Source organism: Garra rufa, chromosome 6 (genome assembly GCF_049309525.1).
Source record: "Garra rufa chromosome 6, GarRuf1.0, whole genome shotgun sequence".
NCBI classification, from domain to species: domain Eukaryota; kingdom Metazoa; phylum Chordata; class Actinopteri; order Cypriniformes; family Cyprinidae; genus Garra; species Garra rufa.
Window position 1 is genome coordinate 29,963,749 of NC_133366.1, and position 20,588 is coordinate 29,984,336.

The following is a 20,588-nucleotide window of genomic DNA, read 5'->3' on the forward strand; positions in this document are numbered from 1 at the left end:
ATTTATGTAATATTTCATATACTACAGTATATTCATACTGTTTGATATAATTAAGATGAGAAAAGATACAAAGGCTCTAATGATACCACAAAATTCAGATAGTAACACAAACCTAATGTGATGTGTTTATGTAACAGGTTTATTTGCAGACCCAGCTAAGAGAAAAAGTGTGGTTGCAGACAAGGTAAGATACTTGTTAATACAGTGACACAGCTGTACATACATCTTTACTTCAATAAAAAAAAGAAAGATTCTTGTGTAGGAAGCAATTGAAACTAGGGATGCACAGTTTGTTTTACATGTGCTCTGTTCTCTGAGATTACATCTACGTTAATCTGCATACATTTAAAAACTGAGTTTTTGTTTTAAAGGGAACCCTGGGTATTACGACTTGTATATCTCTTACTGAAATATATAGTATAAAACCCCTGAAAATTTAGGTTATATAAAAACATATGCATATTTTGGACTATGGGGGTTGCAATTATTTCGATGACACCAAATGGTTGCACTCAGGGAGCTAGTGGCGCTACCAGTTGCAATTTATAATTTAAGCGTAAGCTTAAACCAAATTCTGTACCATCGTTTTTTCCACACAAAAATCAAGTTAAAATGATGCTTAGAAACTCGTTTAGTGGCTGCGGTGTCATAACAAGCATCGGCATGTTTACATCCTGCCAGGATGGCATCTAGTGGTTCTTGTCTCTGCCTTTTGTAAGCTCTTCCAGTAGCTGCGGTCTACTAAAAGACATCAGGGCTAAAATGAAGAGAACAAAGACGCAGGTCTTCAAGAAGTTTTATTTGTCCACAGGCATCTTCCCGTTCTTTTTTTGCAATAAAACTTACATCACTTCTCTTGTTGCCCTTTGACTGAAAATTACATCCCAAAAGCTGCACAGTGTGGCATCGTATTAATATTTTATTTTCTGAGCTGGTTATTCCAAGTTGTGTTGTGGTAAAAATAGCAACAAGTAGCGCCAGGAGCTTTGACGTCATTGAAATAATGGTGCCCCATAGCCCAAATTATGTATAAAACAATGTGGATTTTTAAATAATGTAAATGTTTTATAGTTTTCTACTACATATTTCAGTAAGAGCCAATATTTACGTTATATTAATATATAAGTCATACAAGTCTTAAAACCCAGGGTTCCCTTTAAAACGTTCTCTGTCCACATGAGTATTTTCAAGCGTTTTCCAAAAGTTTCACATCCACACTACTATGCCATAAAACGTTACATTTACAGATGCTACAGACGGAACAGACATAATACGTTTTTGCGCAATTCCTCTGGCAGGATCATTTTATTTAAGAAATGTCTCATTATTCACTGATGCGTCCACGTTGCGCTCACTCATGTTTGATCTAAAACGCAACTGCCCTCATGTTTTGCAGCAGGACCACAATTGTGACTAAAGTTGCTGTCACCTTTTTAGGACTGCAATATGAAGAGTGTACAAAGTAAATATCTTTAGCAACAGTGTAAAAAGTGAATAGCAAATAACCGGCACAATTACCAGAATAAACATAGATGTCTATTGGTACAATATGCGTCACATGGCTAGACATGCGTCCTTATTTTCAAAAGCCTCCGTTTGCACAGTCCACACTACAACATAAAAACAGCGTTTTCAAATGTATTCACTTTGAAGAGTTTTTGAGTTTGGACGGAAGGCCAAAACAGAGAGAAAAATATGTGTTTTCAAACTAAAACGTATTACTGTGGACAAGGAGACAAGCCTGAGTTGCTGTGTGCTGTGTTTTACTTTGGCCCTGTTTGACCTAGTTTTCCCCAGTCTGTTTAATTACTCATTCAGTTCATCTGTTGTCTGATTATCTCATTAGTTCCCTTTGTTTGGTTCTTGCTTATATGCCCTTAGTTCTCCTTTAAGCCAGGCGCACACTGCACAATTTATAATAGTCCTTTACGATTTTTGTTTGTTAGACTGTATGAACATGATGATCATGTCACATTGTGGGATTTCAGTTGTCATTAATGTCAGACTGTACGGCAGTCAAGACGTGTTAAAAATGGGTGCGCGCAAGTAAACTTGTCTGGAGTTTTACATTATCGACCCATACATGTTCAGTGATTGTGAGTTGCATTGCACATGGGGCTGAAATGTTGGCTATCATGTAAAAGTCTATGAACGGCAGCAATACCACATATTTAAGATGTCAACGGTGTAAGCAGCCCTACACTCCTGCATGAAAGCAGCAGCACAACTGGTGTTTATCATAGCAAAGGCAAGAACATATTTGAAATTTTGTGAGTGGTGGCTGGGTGAACCAGAATTTATGGTGGTTAGAAGAAATCTTCTCTAGTATTATTTCTAATCATGGCTTATTTTGAACACGAAGATAATTTGATGTTTATCATAGTCACACTGCAGGATTTTGCACCAAATGTTTGGACACTGCCAGAGGTTATATTTATAAGGTCATTAAAGGAACACTCCACTTTTTTTGGAAATAGGCTCATTCTCCAACTCCCCCCGAGTTAATAAGTTGATTTTTTACCGTTTTGAAATCCATTCAGCCGTTCTCCTGTTCTGGCGATATCACTTTTAGCATAGCTTAGCATAGATCATTGAATCCTATTAGACCAGTAGCATCACGTTCAAAAATGACCAACGAGATTCCATATTTGTTGTATTTAAAACTTGACTCTTCTGTAGTTATATCGTGTACTGAGACCGGTGGAAATGCAAAGCTGCGAGTTTCTAGGCTGATAAGATTAGGAACTACACTTCCATTCCGGCGTAATAGTCAAGGAAATTTGCTGCCGTAATATGGCCGAAGCAGGCGGAGTATTATCAGAAATGAGTTCCCAGCTAGTTTAGCATTTGCACATGTGCTGCGTGGTATTACTGCTCCTGCAATCTATGCTGTTGTTTACATCCGAGTATCGCCAATATGGCCATGCATCCGGGTAACAGACCAAATCATGACGTCTGTGCAAACCCTTTATAGAGAGAATATCTATCTATCTTATCTTTAAGTCCATTGGTTACAACAATTTGAGCTCTATTCTCTAACTGTACTAATGAACTTATTGGAATCCATCTTCTATTATAAAGAGATTTTTTTTCTTATAGAGACTGTATTTGTTTTTTTTCTGTATAACAGATTTTAAAATATATGTATCTACAGTTGAGGTCAAAAGTTTACATCTCCCTTTCAGAATCTGCAAAATGTTAATTATTTGACCAAAATAAGAGGGATCATACAAAATGCATGCTATTGTTTATTTAGTACTGACCTGAATGAGATATTTCACATAAAAGATGTTTACATATAGTCCACAGGATAAAAATGACCCTGTTCAAAGGTTTACATCTCCTTGATTATTAATATTGTGTTCTTAGCTGAATGATCCACAGCTGTGTTTTTTTGTTTAGTGATAGTTGTTTGTGAGTCTCTTGTTTGTCCTGAACAGTTAAACTGCCGGCTGTTCTTTAGAAAAATCCTTCAGGTCCCACAAATTCTTTGTTTTTCAGCATTTTTGTGTATTTGAACCCTTTCCAATGATGACTGTATGATTGATCCATCTTTTCACATTGATGACAACTGAAGGGCATGATATGCAACTATTACAGAAGATTCAAACACACACTGATGCTCCAGAAGGAAAAACAATGCATTAAGGGCGGGGGGTGAAACAGACTGGAGATGTGTACATTTTTTCTTATTTTGCCTAAATCAATTTTTTCATTTAGTACTGCGCTTCAGAAGCTACAGAAGATGCAGTACTTACATGTTTCCCAGAAGACAAAATAAGTTTAAAAGTGTGAAAATATGGATCTTAAAATCATACAGTCATCGTTGGAAAGAGTTCAAATACACAAAAATGCTGGAAAACCAAATAATTTGTGGGACCTTAGGGATTTTTCTGAAGAACAGCAGGCAGTTTAACTTCAGGATAAACAAGGGACTCATAAACAACTATCACTAAACAAAAAAAGACAGCTGTGGATAATTCAGGTAACAACACAGTATTAAAGGTCCCATATCGTACACATTTCTGGAGGTTTATTTTATTTGTTGATGTCCTTAAGAATATATATTTGCGGTATAAGTGCCAAAATCCATCTCAATATATTTTTACAGCTCCTTTTTTAGGAGCTCTGTCAAAAACAGGTCGATTTTGGCCCATCTAATTAATATTCATGAGCCTCTCTTCTGATTGGCCTGTTGTTTTCTGAGTGACGCACAACCAGGCCAATCACAGGTAACTACGGTCATGTATGCTGTAAGCGTAAGCGAGCTCAGAGCAATAGAGAGAGCTGATACTCAACAGGATATTTTAGAATGATCATTAATGTTTTTTCTTTTACAAACACCGAATGCAGTAAGCTACATAACTGTTGCTTTAGTAAAGCCCCTTTCACAATGCGCGCTGATTCTGGAAAATTACGGGAACTGTGTGAACCAAAGCCAGAACCTAAAGGCAGTGTTGTAGTAATGATGCACGTTATCAAGCGACTCTTCACAACGAAAAATAACGTTACGTGCAAAGTGGAATGAAGCAGCGATCATCAGGCAGAGCCAGCTCCTCACTATCAGCGCTGAAGCACAGTTTGTTCAGGTTAGTGAAACGTACGCGTCGCATTACATCTCACATCCAAACGTCACATGTCTTTATGGTTTGTGTGTAAAGCACGCACAGATTCCGGAAAACAACTGTGAATGAACCAAATTAAACAATTCCGGAACAAATCGTGGGACACATTATCCGTGTATTTACCGGAATCGCTGTGTGAAAGAGGCTGAAGTTGACGTGCCGCTGGTCTCTTATATTAACGTTGTTCTGAAGCCTGTGTAATGATCGTAGCTTGACATCTATCGACTGAACAGGGTTTTCTCCACTTGTTTTCCTGTTGTTGTTGCTCAATGGAATGGATGCGTTGTTGTCTGGGGGTTTGACAAAAGGAGGGTGGGACGTTGGTTTGTGACTGAAGGCGGTGACTTGAGTCGATCGGACGTCACATCGTTACGGAAGTCACAGCTGCTCATGAAAATGAACAGCTACTTTAAGCAGGCTGTGTGCAGTTTACTGTGGATTGACTGTTTTGAAACTCATATGGTAGTTAGATAGCCCCTAGACCTTAGTTATCATGAAAAAAGCCAGGAAATTTTGATTTTGACGATATGGGACCTTTAAGAATCAAGGAGATGTAAACTTTTGAATTCATTAGTGACTATTATTTTTCCTGTGGACTATATGTGAAATATGTTATTCAGGTCAGCACTAAATAAACAATTAACAAATTCTGAAAGGGGGATGTAAACTTTTGACCTGAACTGTATCTGTAGCGCTGTAAATGATAGTTATGATGGCTAAATTAACTTTTTGTTGTGCAAATAAACAACAAATTTCTCTGCTGTTTTTCTCTTCACAGATGGTGGAAATTTTGTTACAGTATGTGGAACGCTCTCTGAAAAAATGTCCAGAGCATGGAAAAATCCAAGTGATGGAGCAGCACTTCCAGGTAATGGATCACCAATAGAAGCCCTCTGAAATGAACCTCAAATGGTGTTATCTTATAGGGAATTCTTTTTAAACCGAGCTCAAGAAGTAAAATATTTTTCTGTGTAATTATTATTTAAAGACTTTTTACGAGAGACTAAGACAGAGCTGAAGAGTTTTTAGCATTATAGAGGCTTTTTAGAGAGGTGAGAGTGAGGAGAGCAGACTGAGAGAGCGATGTAGACAGTCTCCTTTATGTCAGTCTTTAGGCCTGCGGCATCCATTTTTAAACCGCATCTCACCATAAGGCGGAAACCACATACAATAATGGCCCGCTAATGTCATCTCTCCTCTGCCTCTGGGTCTCGCTCGCTCTCCGATTTCTTTTTGCCATTAAGAAGCACTCTGTCATCACAAAAATAAGGCACTCACCATGGCCAAATGGCAGATTTAGCTCTGTATATCTAGGGCAATGTGGAATGTTATGCTGCTCTAACTGCCTGTCTGTCAGACACACTTTCAAAGTTTTACCGCAAGAGAAATGTGCACATTTAATTACCTCACTTATGTTCATTGGACTGTGTTTCTGTAGTAATTAGGGCTTAGGGTATATATCAGATTCACAATATTTTCAAAATTATTTGTTGCTTATTTATTGATTCTGTGAATCTGAAATGCGTTGTTTTAGTTCAGTAGAAATCTGTACACTGTAAAAAACAACCTATAGAATCTACTCAATAAAATGGGGTAAACTGATGTAACAATTTGCACAGTTTGTTTGGGTAGATTCTATCCTATATATCTGAGTAAAGAATACCTGAATTGATCAGCTAAGACAAACTAAAAAAAGTAGGTAAAGTCTACACAGCAAAAAGCCCAGTATTAAATGAACTCTCCCAATAGTTTGAGTCCATACTCAAGAGTATTAAAATGAACACTGAAGCAGTGTTAGAGTTATTGAGGTAATTACGTGATTCATTGAGTGGTGATTGACCATTATTAAAGACCTGTGTGATGTTAAAAAGCAGAATCGCCAAAAGGAGAAAATCTAATTTTGTAAGTCACCATTATAGTGGTCAGTGTTAGCATTAGTTTAGCTCTTTACCATTAACTTCTTAACATTACGTTTTGTTTGGGTGCTCTAATTGAGTTATAACGGTCAGACAAACCAGGAGAAATTAGATTATGTGGTGTTGAACATGCTTTGACAAAGTCATAATGTAATGACCTGAATAACTGAGTTATATATTATTTGTTAATTACGCTGGATTAATCAGAGAGGTGTTTTAGAAGCTTATTTTGACAAAAATATACACATATTTTAGATATAGACACACAGACATCAACAATCAGCATGAGAATCACAACAATGGTGACCATCAAAAACGTATGTTGTAGCCAATCAAAACTCATCCGTGTCTCCCATCATGCATTGCGGCATGAATAAATTATGAGCTGATTATTTCCGTGATGTTTAGAGTTTATCTGTTTCTGAATATGCTGTTTGTCACCATTGTTGAGATTCATATGCTGATTCCTGATGTCTGTGTGTGCCTAAAAGAGCAACTTTTCAAATTTTTTTGATCAGAGGAGCTTGTAAAAATGCCAATTAAAAAAAAGCTTTATTATTATTTTTTGCTGCTGTGAAACCCCAATGCAGTTGTAATAAACAAAGAATATAGAACTGAAAGACTAGACTCTAAACGATTCCAGTGGCTCAAATTAAGCTTATTTTAAACCAGAATTATCACCACTGCATGACTTTTGCTCTTTAGCTTGTCTGGCTGGTTTAGCTAAACAGATAAACAAAATTTAATGCTAAAAAGCTATAGGTCAAGAGCCCAACTAATGCTAACACTGACCACTATAATGGTGACATAAAAATTTTGTCACCATTAAAGTCTTCAATCATTTTCAATCACCACTCAATGAATCACTTAATTACCTGATTAGCTTTGACACTGCTTCAGTGTTGATTTTAACACTCTGAGTATGGACTCAAATAAACTCCCGGGAGAGTTCATTTAATACTGCGCTTTTTGCTGTGTAGACTTTACCTACTTTTTTTTTTGTTTTTCTTAGCTGATAAATTCAGGTATTCTTTACTCAGATATATAGGATAGAATCTACCCAAACAAACTGTGTAAATTGTTACATCAGTTTACCCCATTTTATTGAGTAGATTCTTAAATTCAGGTATTCTTTACTCAGATATATAGGATAGAATCTACCCAAACAAACTGAGTGCAAATTGTTACATCAGTTTACCTCATTTTATTGAGTAGATTCTATAGGTTGTTTTTTACAGTGTACAGCTTTTTTCCAAGTTCTGCAAACAGATTTGTTTTTAATTTCCTAGTTTACTTAGGCAACCCTGCTGTTATTAATACAGTTTATTATTATGAATTAATGATTTTTCTTGTTTTTCTATTTCTTCAAACGCCATCACTCTGTCTTTTCTTGCTCCTGCTTATTCTTCCCCTCTTCTCCTCTGCAGGACATGGTTCCTGTCATGGTGGATTATTGTCTCCTTCTACAAAGAACGTGAGTGTGTATATATACCTCTTTTCCTGCACACATACAGTACACACAATGTCCAGAATGATGTTGTGTGTGAGCTTGTTCTTTTTCTGGAAATCATCCCAGAGTTTGCAAAAAAGCCTGAAGCATTAATTAAATGTTCTGGTTTCAGTATAACCTAAGCTCTGTGGAAAACAATTGTGGTATTACATAAATAAATAAATAAATAACACCTCATTCAAATATGCTGTTTTGCTGTTCAATAGTTATTTCTTCTTATTAGCAATGAAAACAGCTGATTAAAGGTGCCATAAAATGGAAAACTGCATTTACCTTGGCAAAGTTGAATAATAACAGTTCTACACATGTAAATGAAATACAGTGAGCCTTAAACACCATTGTTTCCTCCATCTTATATAAATCTCATGCTCGTAAATTACCACTAAAAAAGAGGCCAATCCCAACATAACACCGACTGTGATGTTATAATCATCAGAAGTTCTGGAGGAATTGTGAAGTAACAAAGCCAGGACAATAGCGAAAATGGTAGATCATGGATATAAATGCTTAGTTCCAGGCTGTGCAGGTGATGTGATGTGCAGGGATGAGTTGGTGTCTGTATTCAGAAAGGCACGGAAAACAAATGATGTGAGCCACTAAAGAGTCATGGTTAGCTGTTTGCTAGTGGTAGCCTGTTACATTACAGTACATAAGATTTCACTTACCACATAAACAGAGTAAGGAAGGATGACTGAGGACAACAGCGAATGATTTACAGATCGTAAGCACCACTGACAAGCATCTGATCTTGTAAAATGTGTGGTAAGCACTGCCGCTGTAGTATACACAGAGCACGTGCGATCGCAAATCTCAAAAGTGAAAGTAAAAAGTCATTGTTTCAATGGCCCGCATATTGTGTTTTATGCCCGCAATTTATTTACAGTATATTTACCCAATGATATAACTGTGAGCATGGGCGACATTTGACTCTTGAGTCAGGGGGGGCAAGAAAAAAAAATCAGATGTAAGCATTAAAACAGTGCCCTAGGGTATTGCAGCCCATCAAAGCAGTCAATTAAAGTGCTGCACTTCAGCCCGGGCCGATGGGCCCTGACTTTTTTTTACACCCCAGGGCTACGGCTTCGGGCCAATTTTCACGTCATAGTTCAGACCTGAGCCGCATCGGGCCTGTTTTAGGCTTCTCCTTATTTTCTTAATTTAGACATCCATCAATTATGGTGAAGAAAAAAAATGCCGCGCTGGTGGAAACAACACGAAACTTCACTTTCGCTTTCACTTTTGAGACCGACTCAGACACCGTTTAGTGTGCTTTAGCGCAACTGAATCCACGTTCAAGCGCACACAATAGGCTAAAACTCGCCCCAAGCACCGGCAAAAATAAATAACAATGAATGTGTCGAGGAAAGAGTAAGGACATAAATGAATTATTTATTAATTAATTTGTGCATTCTGAGTCAGTGTCGCAAAGATCCTGACTCGCAATCTCCTTTTTGGACGCGCCTTTAGAGAGAAATTTATCTTTACGGATTACATGAAAGAGTTTGTGCTTTTGATTTGTTTTATTTCATTAAGTAATAATTTAAAGCTTTCTATAAATGTATTTATTATGTCTGTGAGGCATGCATTTCGCTTCATTTTGTTAAGCACTCCTGTTCAAGAACCAGACGGCAGAAAGCACATAATTTTTGTTTTCCTTGTTTTATAAAAATGCTGTAACGTTTTTTTCGATGTATTACTCGTACTTTGTGAGCAAAAATGACGGATAATTTTAAATTGCTTCCAATGAAAAAAATGCAAGTGATCGCGCTGGTGCCTCGATGTCCTGCAAGCTTTAGCTTCCACTTTCTGCACAAACTATGTGCATATAGCGCACATTTATTTGTAACGTTTAAACTACCATTGTTTTATACTTGAACTGTTTTATATCTATAGATTTCATTTTAGGCAATTGTGATGATTTGAGAAGGCAAACTGATCAAACAGACTATGATCAGTCTTCCGCTGGGCGCTGTTCGGTAAATATATATATATTTAACGAATAAAAAATGCTCCAAGCGTTTTTCTAAATTAGCTAAATAAAAAACGAAACTAAATATAAACATTTTGCCATTACATACAAAACTGAACTATTTTATAGCTGAAACAGTAAGTTGTTTTGGGAGAAGGGGAAAATATATTTTTATCCCGTCTATTGCTTCACCGTTATTTCGAGCATAAACCCAGCGTAAATATGCAAATGTCACTCCCAAAACATATCAGCTTGCATGTGCCGAAAAACGAAAGTTTCATACAAATTCTAAATGGATTATAGCCTGGAAAGTGCAAAGCACGCTCCCCTTATTATCACTAAAATTTCATAGAGATCTAACAAAATTCCGTTATAATTAATAAAGCTCTCTAAACTACACAATTAATATTTTATTTACATCGCATCTACACTCAAGATGATTCACAAGCGCACAAAACGGCACTTAATAAAAACCGATCAGGCGCTTTCAGCAGTGAGTGAATTCTGACAAGACTGTTCGGAAACAACAGATATGTCTGTGATTGGCTACATTGCTCAACGCTGCAAAAACACGTTGGATAGTTTGCCAGATCTTCAATTGCTTTGCTTTCGTTTGAGGGTTATATAGCACCGTCTAGTTCCCAAGTACAACCGAGCCTAAGCTTGGCTAAAGCAGTTGCAGCGGGGCTGTCGAGGATTCCATGACTAACCACAGGGGGGGCAACTGCCCCCCCTTGCCCCCCCTAATGTCGCCCATGACTGTGAGAGAGCATACTGAAATATATATTTTCCTCCCTGTGTTTTTTTCCTGCTGTCTGAGCTACTAAAATGAGCCTGCACTGTGAAACAGCCAATCAGAGCAGAGCTCCACATTATTATTCCTGACCCTTCCAAATAAGGTAATAACATAATTCTAGGGACAAATCCTAGGGTTGTAAACGGACATGTAAAACCGTTTCTGGATAATTTTTGCCCTTGCCTAAGCCACATACCTTCTGTGTAGATATCAGAGAACAATTTAAAATTTTGTATTAATGCATTCTATGGCACCTTTAATATTTTTTTTTTTTGAAAACCATACTTTTTGGATTTATGGATGAATAGAAAGTAAAAAAAAACAGCATTTATTTCAGATAGATTTTGTTTTATAATGTAGCTCTTTACTGTCACTTCTTGTTAATTGATTTAATCCCTGCTGAAATAATAATAAATAATAATACAATTCTCACAGAGCTCAAACTTACTTATTGCTTACTGACTTGACCTGAATTGTATAGTTAGATCAAATTTTTCCAACTTCAACTGTAGAGCCTAAATTGGTTAAAATTTGTAACCTTTATCATTACGAAAAATAGAATCTCAATTTTTAATGTTTACATTTCCTGTACTACAGGAAGTAAAGTGAATGACTGGGTTATTGTTTCCTATGTTGTTCTGACAGTGCTGTACACACACACACACACACACACACACACACACACACACACACACACACACGCATGTTTGTTTTTGTGAATTGTGGGGACATTCCATAGACGTAATGGTTTTTATACTGTACAAACGATATTTGCTATCACCCTACACCTTCCCTACACCTAAACCTAGCCCTCACAGGAGACTGTGCATATCTTTACATTGTCAAAAAAACGTATTCTGTATGATTTATAAGCCTTTTGAAAAGTGGGGACATGGGCAATGTCCTCATAAGTCACCCTCTCCTTGTAATACCTATGTCATACCCATGTTATTACACAAATTTGTGTCCTGATATGTCACAAAAACAAACACACACACACACACACACACACACACACACACACACACACACACACACACACACACACACACACTCACACATGTTGGGTTTACATGTTTTATGGGGACATTCCATAGGCGTAATGGTTTTTATACTGTACAAACCATATTTTCTATGGCCCTACACCTACCCTACACCTAAACCTAGCCCTCACAGGAGATTGTGCACACTTTTACTTCATCAAAAAAACTCATTGTACATGATTTGTAAGCCTGTTTCCTCATGGGGACCTAAGAAATGTCCCCACAAGGTCAAAATCTACTGGTATTCCTATCCTTGTGGGGACATTTGGTCCCCACAACGTGATGAATACCAGGTACACACACACACACACACACACACACACACACACACACACACACACACACACACACACACACACACACACACACACACACACATATATATATATTAGGGATTCACCGAAATCAACATTCTGGGCTGAAACCGAATATTATTTAAATAATATTGACTTTTTAATACTGATACTGAATAAAAAAAATAACCACACTTAATAACACAATAAACTTGGACAGAAAATATATTAATATTAAATATCAATATATTATTTTTATTCAGTTCTATGCAACAGAATCATATATAACTTTTTTTTTTTTTTTACTAATTATCCAAATAATGTATTACAAAGCAAGTTATTTTATTGTAACTGAATTTCAGTCATTTTAAAAGTGTGATGTACAAAACAGCTTATAGACAAAGTCTAGCTAACTACTCAACTTTCACTAATTGCTTTATGTAACAATACATTTAATTTGACCATGTATAAATAAGTGAAAATAGTGATATAAATAAGTGATAGAAATGTAATTTTTTTTTTAATTCATATGTAGTTTTTATTTATTTTTATTTATTTATTTTTTTAATAGTTGTAATAATGTGTTATGTTTTCAACTTGACCGCATGACATGGTTTAATAACAAATGCCTGACTCTGGAAACACCAAGGTGCACTTGAAGGCTGCATATGCTGCAGGGTATATGAGAAGGAAAAAAAAAAAACTGCAGAGAGTGAAAGCAGACCAATATTTTCATAGCACTACAGTATACTGTATGTCACACAGAACAGCTCTACCTCTTCAGTTCTGCTACTGTCAGATATTATATTTTGCTTTTTGTGTGTGTGTGTGTGTGTGTGTGTGTGTGTGTGTGTGTGTGTGTGTGTGTGTGTGTGAGTGCTTAGATTGTCTGAAGATGGTGTGTGTTTGTGCTGTTTTGTTTATTTTTACTGATTTTATTGGTAGGTGAGAGAAATGTCACCTACCAATAAAAAATGTCTTAACTCTTCTAGTAGTGTATTGCACAGTGTTAAGGCACTGTGGTTAGTATGTGTGTGTTTTTGTACTAAATGGGATTGCTTCAGGAAGGTCGAGTCATCCCACAAGCGATCAATGATTAGAGTAGTCCAGTGGTTCTCCTCTGGTTCTGCTTCAGAATCTTGATTTTTATATTGGACATTAAGTGGTGAACCAAAAAATGAGATGAAGGTGATTAAATAATGAGAGAATTAAAATTTTTGGTTGAACTTTTCATGCATAGTTTTGTTTATGGTCTTTAAGAATGAGAGAAGTTTCAGAACAGTTATTTGTAGAATACCTGTTGAAGTCCTGTGAATAATCCTGTCAAAGAGTAGTGCTTAGTAATTTCAGTGGCTCTCAGGCTTTTTTCACTCAAAGATCCTCCATTGTTCAACACAATATTCAAAGGCCTCTTTTCAGTATAGACTAAAAGTATTTCCAATATGTTCTGCTGTAATTATGACAAAGCAGCTTTTCAAACTTTTTTTTTTTTTATTAAAAGCAGAAAGTATTGCTCATGTATTAACTACATTTCGCTCTGTGATTCTATAAGTTTTAGGAACTGTATGTTTTACAATACATAGTTGCTGATTTTTAGTTATGATTTTAATTGTTATTGATAGTTTATTTTATTTGTAGCCCCTAGCACTTTATTTGCTTTTCCTAGCATTTTAATTTAAATCAGAGATAGATTAAAATGGGGGGAAAAATATATACAGTCAAGCCAGAAATTATTCATACCCTTGGCAAATTTTGACTTAAAGTTACTTTTATTCAACTAGCAAGTTTTTTTTTTTTTTTGACCGGAAATGACACAGGCTTCTCCCAAAAGATAATAAGACGATGTACAAGAGGCATCATTGTGGAAAAAATTATTTACATTTGAACAAAAAGTGGCATGTCCAAAATTATTTATACCCTTTGCAAACTGTCACAGTCTATGGGAAAATCCAAAGTTCTATACCATTCCAAATAGTCCAAGCTGTTCTAAAGCATCCTAATTACCCTGATTCATTGGGAGCAGCTGTTTTAATCAACTCAACAGGTGAAAAACAGAAGCTCTCTGCTGTTGGATTGTGGACAGTCCTTTGTGCTAAGACAAAGGAGCTCACTGAGGACCTGTGGCTGTGCATTATGGCTGCTCACAAGTCAGGAAAGAGCTATAAGACCATATCTAAATGTTTTGAAGTTCCAGTGGCTACAGTGCAAAGTATTATTAAAAAATACAAGATGTTCCGCACTGTAAAAAAAATCCCTAAGAACACCATCCCCACTGTCAAACATGGTGGTGGGAACCTAATGTTTTGGGGGTGTTTTTTTAACCGGTAGACCAGGGAACCTAATCACAGTAAACAGCACCATGAAAAAGGAGCAATACATCAAAATTCTCAACAACAACATCAGGCAGTCTGCAGAGAAACTTGGCCTTGGACACCAGCAACAACCACCCAAAACACACAGCAAAAGTGGTAAAGAAATGGTTAGCAGACAAAAACATTAACGTTTTGCAGTGGCCCAGCCAGAGTCCTGACTTGAATCCAATTGAGAATCTGTGGAGGGAGCTAAAGATCAGGGTGATGGCACAGAGACCCTCCAACCTGAAAGAGTTGGAGCTCATCGCTAAAGATGAATGGGCAAAAATACCAGTGGAGACATGCAAAAAGCTGGTCAGCAATTATAGGAGGTGTTTGATTGCTGTAATAGCAAATAAAGGCTTTTCTATTGATTATTGAGAAGGGTATGAATAATTTTGGACATGCCACTTTTTATTCAAATGTAAATAAAAACTGAGAAATAATTTTTTCCACAATGATGCCTCTTGTACATCGTCTTATTATCTTCTGGGAGGTGTCTGTGTCAAGTCAGAATTTGCCAGGGGTATGAATAATTTTGGGCTTAAATTCATTCATTCATTCATTCATTGTTACAAGTCATTCTGTGGCCCCTTTAGAAATTAAGAACAACTACTTTTCAGTATTATACAGGCCTTCTTGAAGCTGTAATTATATATAAAAAAACATGATTTAATGTTAGTATTTTACGTAAAAAAAAAATAATAATAAAAAATTAAATTAAATTAAATTACTACCAAGGAATTACCATAGTGCTGTTTCAATGTGCTTTTTATTTATGTTCTTGTTTGTTCTTCTAATGGCTCTAAATTAATTTCTTGGTTGGATAAACTTAGAATTAAATATTCACATGCACACATGCACACACATTATTCGAAAATAATTCATATCTAATGATAATCCTATCCTCATACCAGACCACTAACTTAAAAATCTGTATTGGAAAATATTATAACTTTTCCTGTTTTGTAAGAAATGATTACTCATTTAAAAAAATATTTGAATATTACCACAGAGTTGCCTCTACATTGCCTGTAGCTTGTAGAGACCTTCGAATAATACACACATGAGCACATGCATGCATACGCATAAACACAAAGATAAACTGGCATCACAATATCCTTGGGCCAAACTCTCAGACATCTCATTACTGCCCTGCACTTTCTCTCATGCTGATTATGATCTCCATCTGTTCTCTCTCTCTAGCAATGTGTCAGTGTTAGTCAGTGTCAGCAGATAACCTCATCTCCCCTCTGATCCAGTACCAATGTCCTAAAGCTTTGTCCCAAAGTATGTTAGTGAAGTGCAGCAACAGCATTTCCCCCTCTCTGCAGAAAGAGAGACTCCAGATTTCACTCCAGGTTTTCTATTTCTCACTCGCTTCTTACACAAAAATGCTGGGTTAAAAACAACCCAGCACTGGGTGAAAAATCTACAAACAGTGATTAAGTTGTTTAGACCCAGTAGTTGGATAAAATGTTTAACCCAACCTCCTGGGTAGTTTTAATTAACTCAACTATTGCTTTAAAATGACTGTATTTCTTGCTTAAAATGAACCCAAAATAGGTTGGAAATTTACATTTTATTAATAGGTTCAATAAACCAACATTTATTAACAATTGAATAAATGATAGTTAATAAACATTTTTAAATAGCTTTTTAATAAATGTTCACTTTTTGATTATTGCTGAGGCCTCTAGTAATTATGTCTCTGATTTTTTTACCTATTTTGGCTTCATTTTAAGCCACCCAAATAGTCATTTTTAAACAATAGTTGAGCTAAATAAAACTACCCAGAAGATTGGGTTAAACAATTAAGAAAAACACTGAGTCAAAACAACCCAGTCGGTGGGTTTGTCCATACAGTGCTTATAGAAAATCATCATACCCTCTGAAAACCTTTACCTTTTGTCACATTACACCCTGGAAAATAAAAAAAATTAAGTCTTTTTTTGAGCTGCATGTACACATTATAACCCTCATCAACTTCCAGATTAAACACCAGGCTAATTGCCCACCTGACATCAGACATCAGTAGTAGTGGTGTTGATTACTTCAGAATAAAATTAGCTGTTTCTTGAAGATTCCACTGTTAGTAGAGCATGGTACACAAAGAATCCACCACCTTTCAAAAGACCACCAGAATAAAGGGCACAAGTTTTAGAAGGGCACAAGTTAGGAGAAGGCTACAGAAACATTTCAAAGGCTTTAGCTATCCCTCGGAGTACTGTTCAGAGCATCAAGTAGTGGAAAGCGTATGGCATCACCAGCACATTGCCTAATTTAGGCCGTCTATCCAAAGTAGATGAAAGAGCCAGGAGGACATTGATAAGAGAAGCTACCAGGAGGCAAAAGCAACTTTGAAGGACTTGCAAGGCTTTATGGCTGGGTCTGGTCAGTCTGTGCATGTGACAACTGTCTCCCAAGCTTTACACAAAGCTGACAAAGAGTGTCAGAGTGGCATTAAAGAAGCCTTTCTCGTTTGCGCTATGCAAAAACACGTTTGGTAGAGTCTGGTACCTTCTGGCAAAAGGTGCTATGGTCTGATGAGACCAAAATTTACCTTTTTGTACTGAATTCCAAGTGCTATGTTTGGTGAAAAGCAAACAGCACACCACCCAAATCACACCATACCTACTGTGAAGCATGGTGGTGGCAGCATTATGTTATGGGGTTGTTTTTCTTCAGCTGGGACTAGGCGATTGGTCAGGATTAAAGGGGAAATGGATGCTGCCAAATGCATCCAAATTCTTAAGGAAAACCTGCGTTCCTCTGCTAGACAGCTGAAGATGGGCAGGTCTTTCACCTTCAAACATGACAATGACCCTAAACATACTGCCAAAACAACAATGAAATGGCTTAAGGATAAGAAGGTGAATGTCCTTGAGGGGCCAAGTCAGAGACCTGACATAAATCTAATCGAAATTCGCTCACCACAGAATTTGACTGAACTTGAGCAATTCTGCCAGAAAGAATGGGCAAATACTCATCAATCAAGGTGTGCAAAACTAGTACAGACATATCCAAAAAGATTGATGACTGTAATTAAAGCAAAATGTTTTTTTTATGACTTTTATTCCAACCCTGTTGTTCTAGGTTTTTTGGTATTTTATTAGTTTGCAGAACTGTTGTGTTTTTTTCTTTCATCGGTTTGATGTTGGAAGACCAAAATTGTAATTAAAGCTGGAACAATTATTTGGAATGGGGTTTGATTTCAGGCTGTATGACAAATAAACTAACTATTTCAAAGGGGTATTATGATTTTCTATAGGCACTGTATTTCACTCAGTGCTGGGTTGTATTTACCCCGCATTTTTTAGAGTACATTTATGTGGAGAGAGAAACCCTGCATGTTTTAAAGTTTATTACTGAGCTCATTTGGCATCATTTGTGTGATTAACACAAAAAAGAATTTTGACTTTTTCCTTGTTTTCAAAGATCAACGTTGTGGAGAAGCACTTACAGTACACAGTAAATGGTGCCACTTTTAGGATTTAAAATCAATTGTGTAGTCCCCCACAAAGTAATTGTGTTTTTCCCACGTTTGCATCTTGCTTCTTTGAAACAACGTTTGGACTGTATATATTTTAACGTTTATAGATTTGCCCTTCCTTCATAAGAGGCATAAGTTTGCTTTTTTAAAGAAAACGAATGACTAAAAATTTCTTTAAAAGGTTATGAAGAACTAAACTACCTTTGAGATTTTAACAAAAAAATTGTTTTTGCTCATCATAAAACATAACATTAGCATCATTTAACTTTTTGTAGGGTAAAAACTGGTTAATTTTAAGGGGCTTTTTATTAATCTTGCAGGTTTAAAATCTTCATTGTGTGAGGATGAGACGTTTTTCCATTATAGTACGTCATTGACACATTAGTGTCTCATAATTATTCAAGACACTATGTTCTTATCGTATGATCTTAATTATCAGCACAGCATGTGTTCCTTTTCAATGAAAGATGCTTCAAACTGACTCATTCGTGAAGCGAGTGTGTATTTTCACTTACAGTTTGATTAATTGTTTTTTTTTTTTTTTTTTTTACTTTATTTTTTTGACAAATTTTCAGTTTTCATGTACATTTTGCGTAAACAGGAATATATATTAAGAAAGTCACAATCACAAAAAAAAAAAAAAAAAAAAAAGGATAACAATTAACAACAACAATCACCTGTGGTCTTACAAGAAAAACAGAAAACATTTGTTTCAGGTTGGGATTAAGTTGCAATGTGGGAGTAGCCATTGCTTGTTTGAAGTAAATAACAATCCCATTTTCTCCAATAATTTTCCCCTTTACCTTTCTGTAATCGGAGAGAGAAGGTCATTTTTTCCATGAAACATATTTGACTGACAATACTTAAAAGAAGGTCCATAGTGGGGGGGGTTCTCTTTAGCCAACATTTAGTAACTGCTTTTTTGCAAGCAACTAAAAAAATCTTCAGGAGATAAACGTCACTCCTTTTCAAACCCTCAGGAGTAACCCCTAAAAACATAATGGGAAATGACACATCTATGTTAAAACCTATAATCTCAGACATTAATTGTCCCGCCCTGCCCCAAAAACACTGAATATGCGGACATAACCAAAAAATGTGGGCTGCATCAGCTTGTACAGAACCACACTCCCTCCAGCAAGGATACTGTCTCCCAGAGAACTTACATTTTTGCATGGGGGTTATAAAAAATCTAATCAGACATTTCCAACCAAAATCTCTCCAGTTCAATGAGTGAGTACTGGAACACTGAGTTTTCCATGCATGAAGCCAAATGTCCTCTGGTATTTCCATTCCCATGTCTTTCTCCCATCTCTGTCTAACATAATCTGTTGAGTTTTTATTCATTGAAGAGATGGCACCATACAATTTGCCTACAACCCCTTTGATATTTTCACCCTTATATGCACCTATAAATATCTGGATTAATTTAGAAAAATCACCCTCATTAGAGCTTCTGATCTCTGTCCAAAAAAAATGCCGTACCTGTAGGTACCGATAAAAGTCTTGCCTATTTAGAGCAAAGTTCTGACATAGATTCTGAAAACTATCCAGGTCCCTGTTTGATATAATTTTGCAAAGGGCAGTTATACCATGGGAGATCCAAATCTTATATCTATGGTCAATCAGAGCTGGAGTAAAGTGTGGATCATAGGCCGGCCAGCCCAATACTTTAACCTCCGTTTGAAGCTTAAAACGTTTAACCACCTCCTTCCACATTCTGACTGAGTGGCTCACACACTGATTCCTTACATGAAATATATCATTTACCTGCTCTAAACATCCTAGAACTGATTGTATAGGGGTGTCCATCAATGACAATTCTATATCCTTCCATTTTGCTGTATAGTTAGGACAACACCACAGAACCAATGGTCTCAACTGTGCCGCCAGCTGGTAGTCCCTCAGGCACGGTAGTGCCATACCACCCACTTCCCTTGGTAATTGCAGAGCTGTGTATCTTACTCTGGGTCTCCCATTATTCCATATAAATCTAGATATTTTTTTGTCCCACTCTCTAAATTGTTTACGAGGGATCCCAACTGGCAGCGCAGTAAATAGGTACAATAATTTGGGTAATATGTTCATCTTGATAGCTCTTATCCTGCTACCCATATCTAGGGGGAGCAAGGTCCATCTGTCCAAATCTCTGTACATTTTCTGGTTTAATATGGTATAATTTAGAGTATACAAAGTGGATAAGTCCTTTGGTAAATATATGCCCAGATACTGAATATGTGGTAAATTCCAATTAAAATTATACTTATTTATTAATTCTTGTGTGGGTACAAAATTTAGTGTCAAAGCCTGAGTTTTATGAACATTGAGTGTATATCCTGAATAACTCCCATATAACTTTAGGGTGTCCATCAACAAAGGCACTCCTAAGCTTGGGTTTTGTAATGTCACCAGTACATCGTCTGCATACAAACAGATTTTATATTCTACTCCTCCTATAACAATTCCCTCTAACCCATCATCCTGTCTTATCATTTGAGCCAACGGTTCTATAAAGAGATTAAAAAGGGAAGGACTGATGGGGCAGCCCTGTCTACATCCTCGTTTTAACACTATTGAATTAGACAGGCTTCC

General features: G+C 36.5%; 1 protein-coding gene across 1 annotated transcript in view; it reads left to right on the forward strand.

Annotated features, from left to right (window-relative positions):
• LOC141337404 (vacuolar protein sorting-associated protein 8 homolog) overlaps nucleotides 1-8,019 on the forward strand; it is a 34,938-nt gene extending 26,919 nt beyond the window's left edge. The window contains exons 18-20 of the mRNA XM_073843219.1: nucleotides 138-184; nucleotides 5,404-5,493; nucleotides 7,969-8,019. Coding sequence (XP_073699320.1) covers nucleotides 138-184; nucleotides 5,404-5,493; nucleotides 7,969-8,019 — 188 coding nt within the window. The remainder of the gene's footprint in view (nucleotides 1-137; nucleotides 185-5,403; nucleotides 5,494-7,968) is intronic.
• Nucleotides 8,020-20,588: the final 12,569 nt, after the last annotated feature.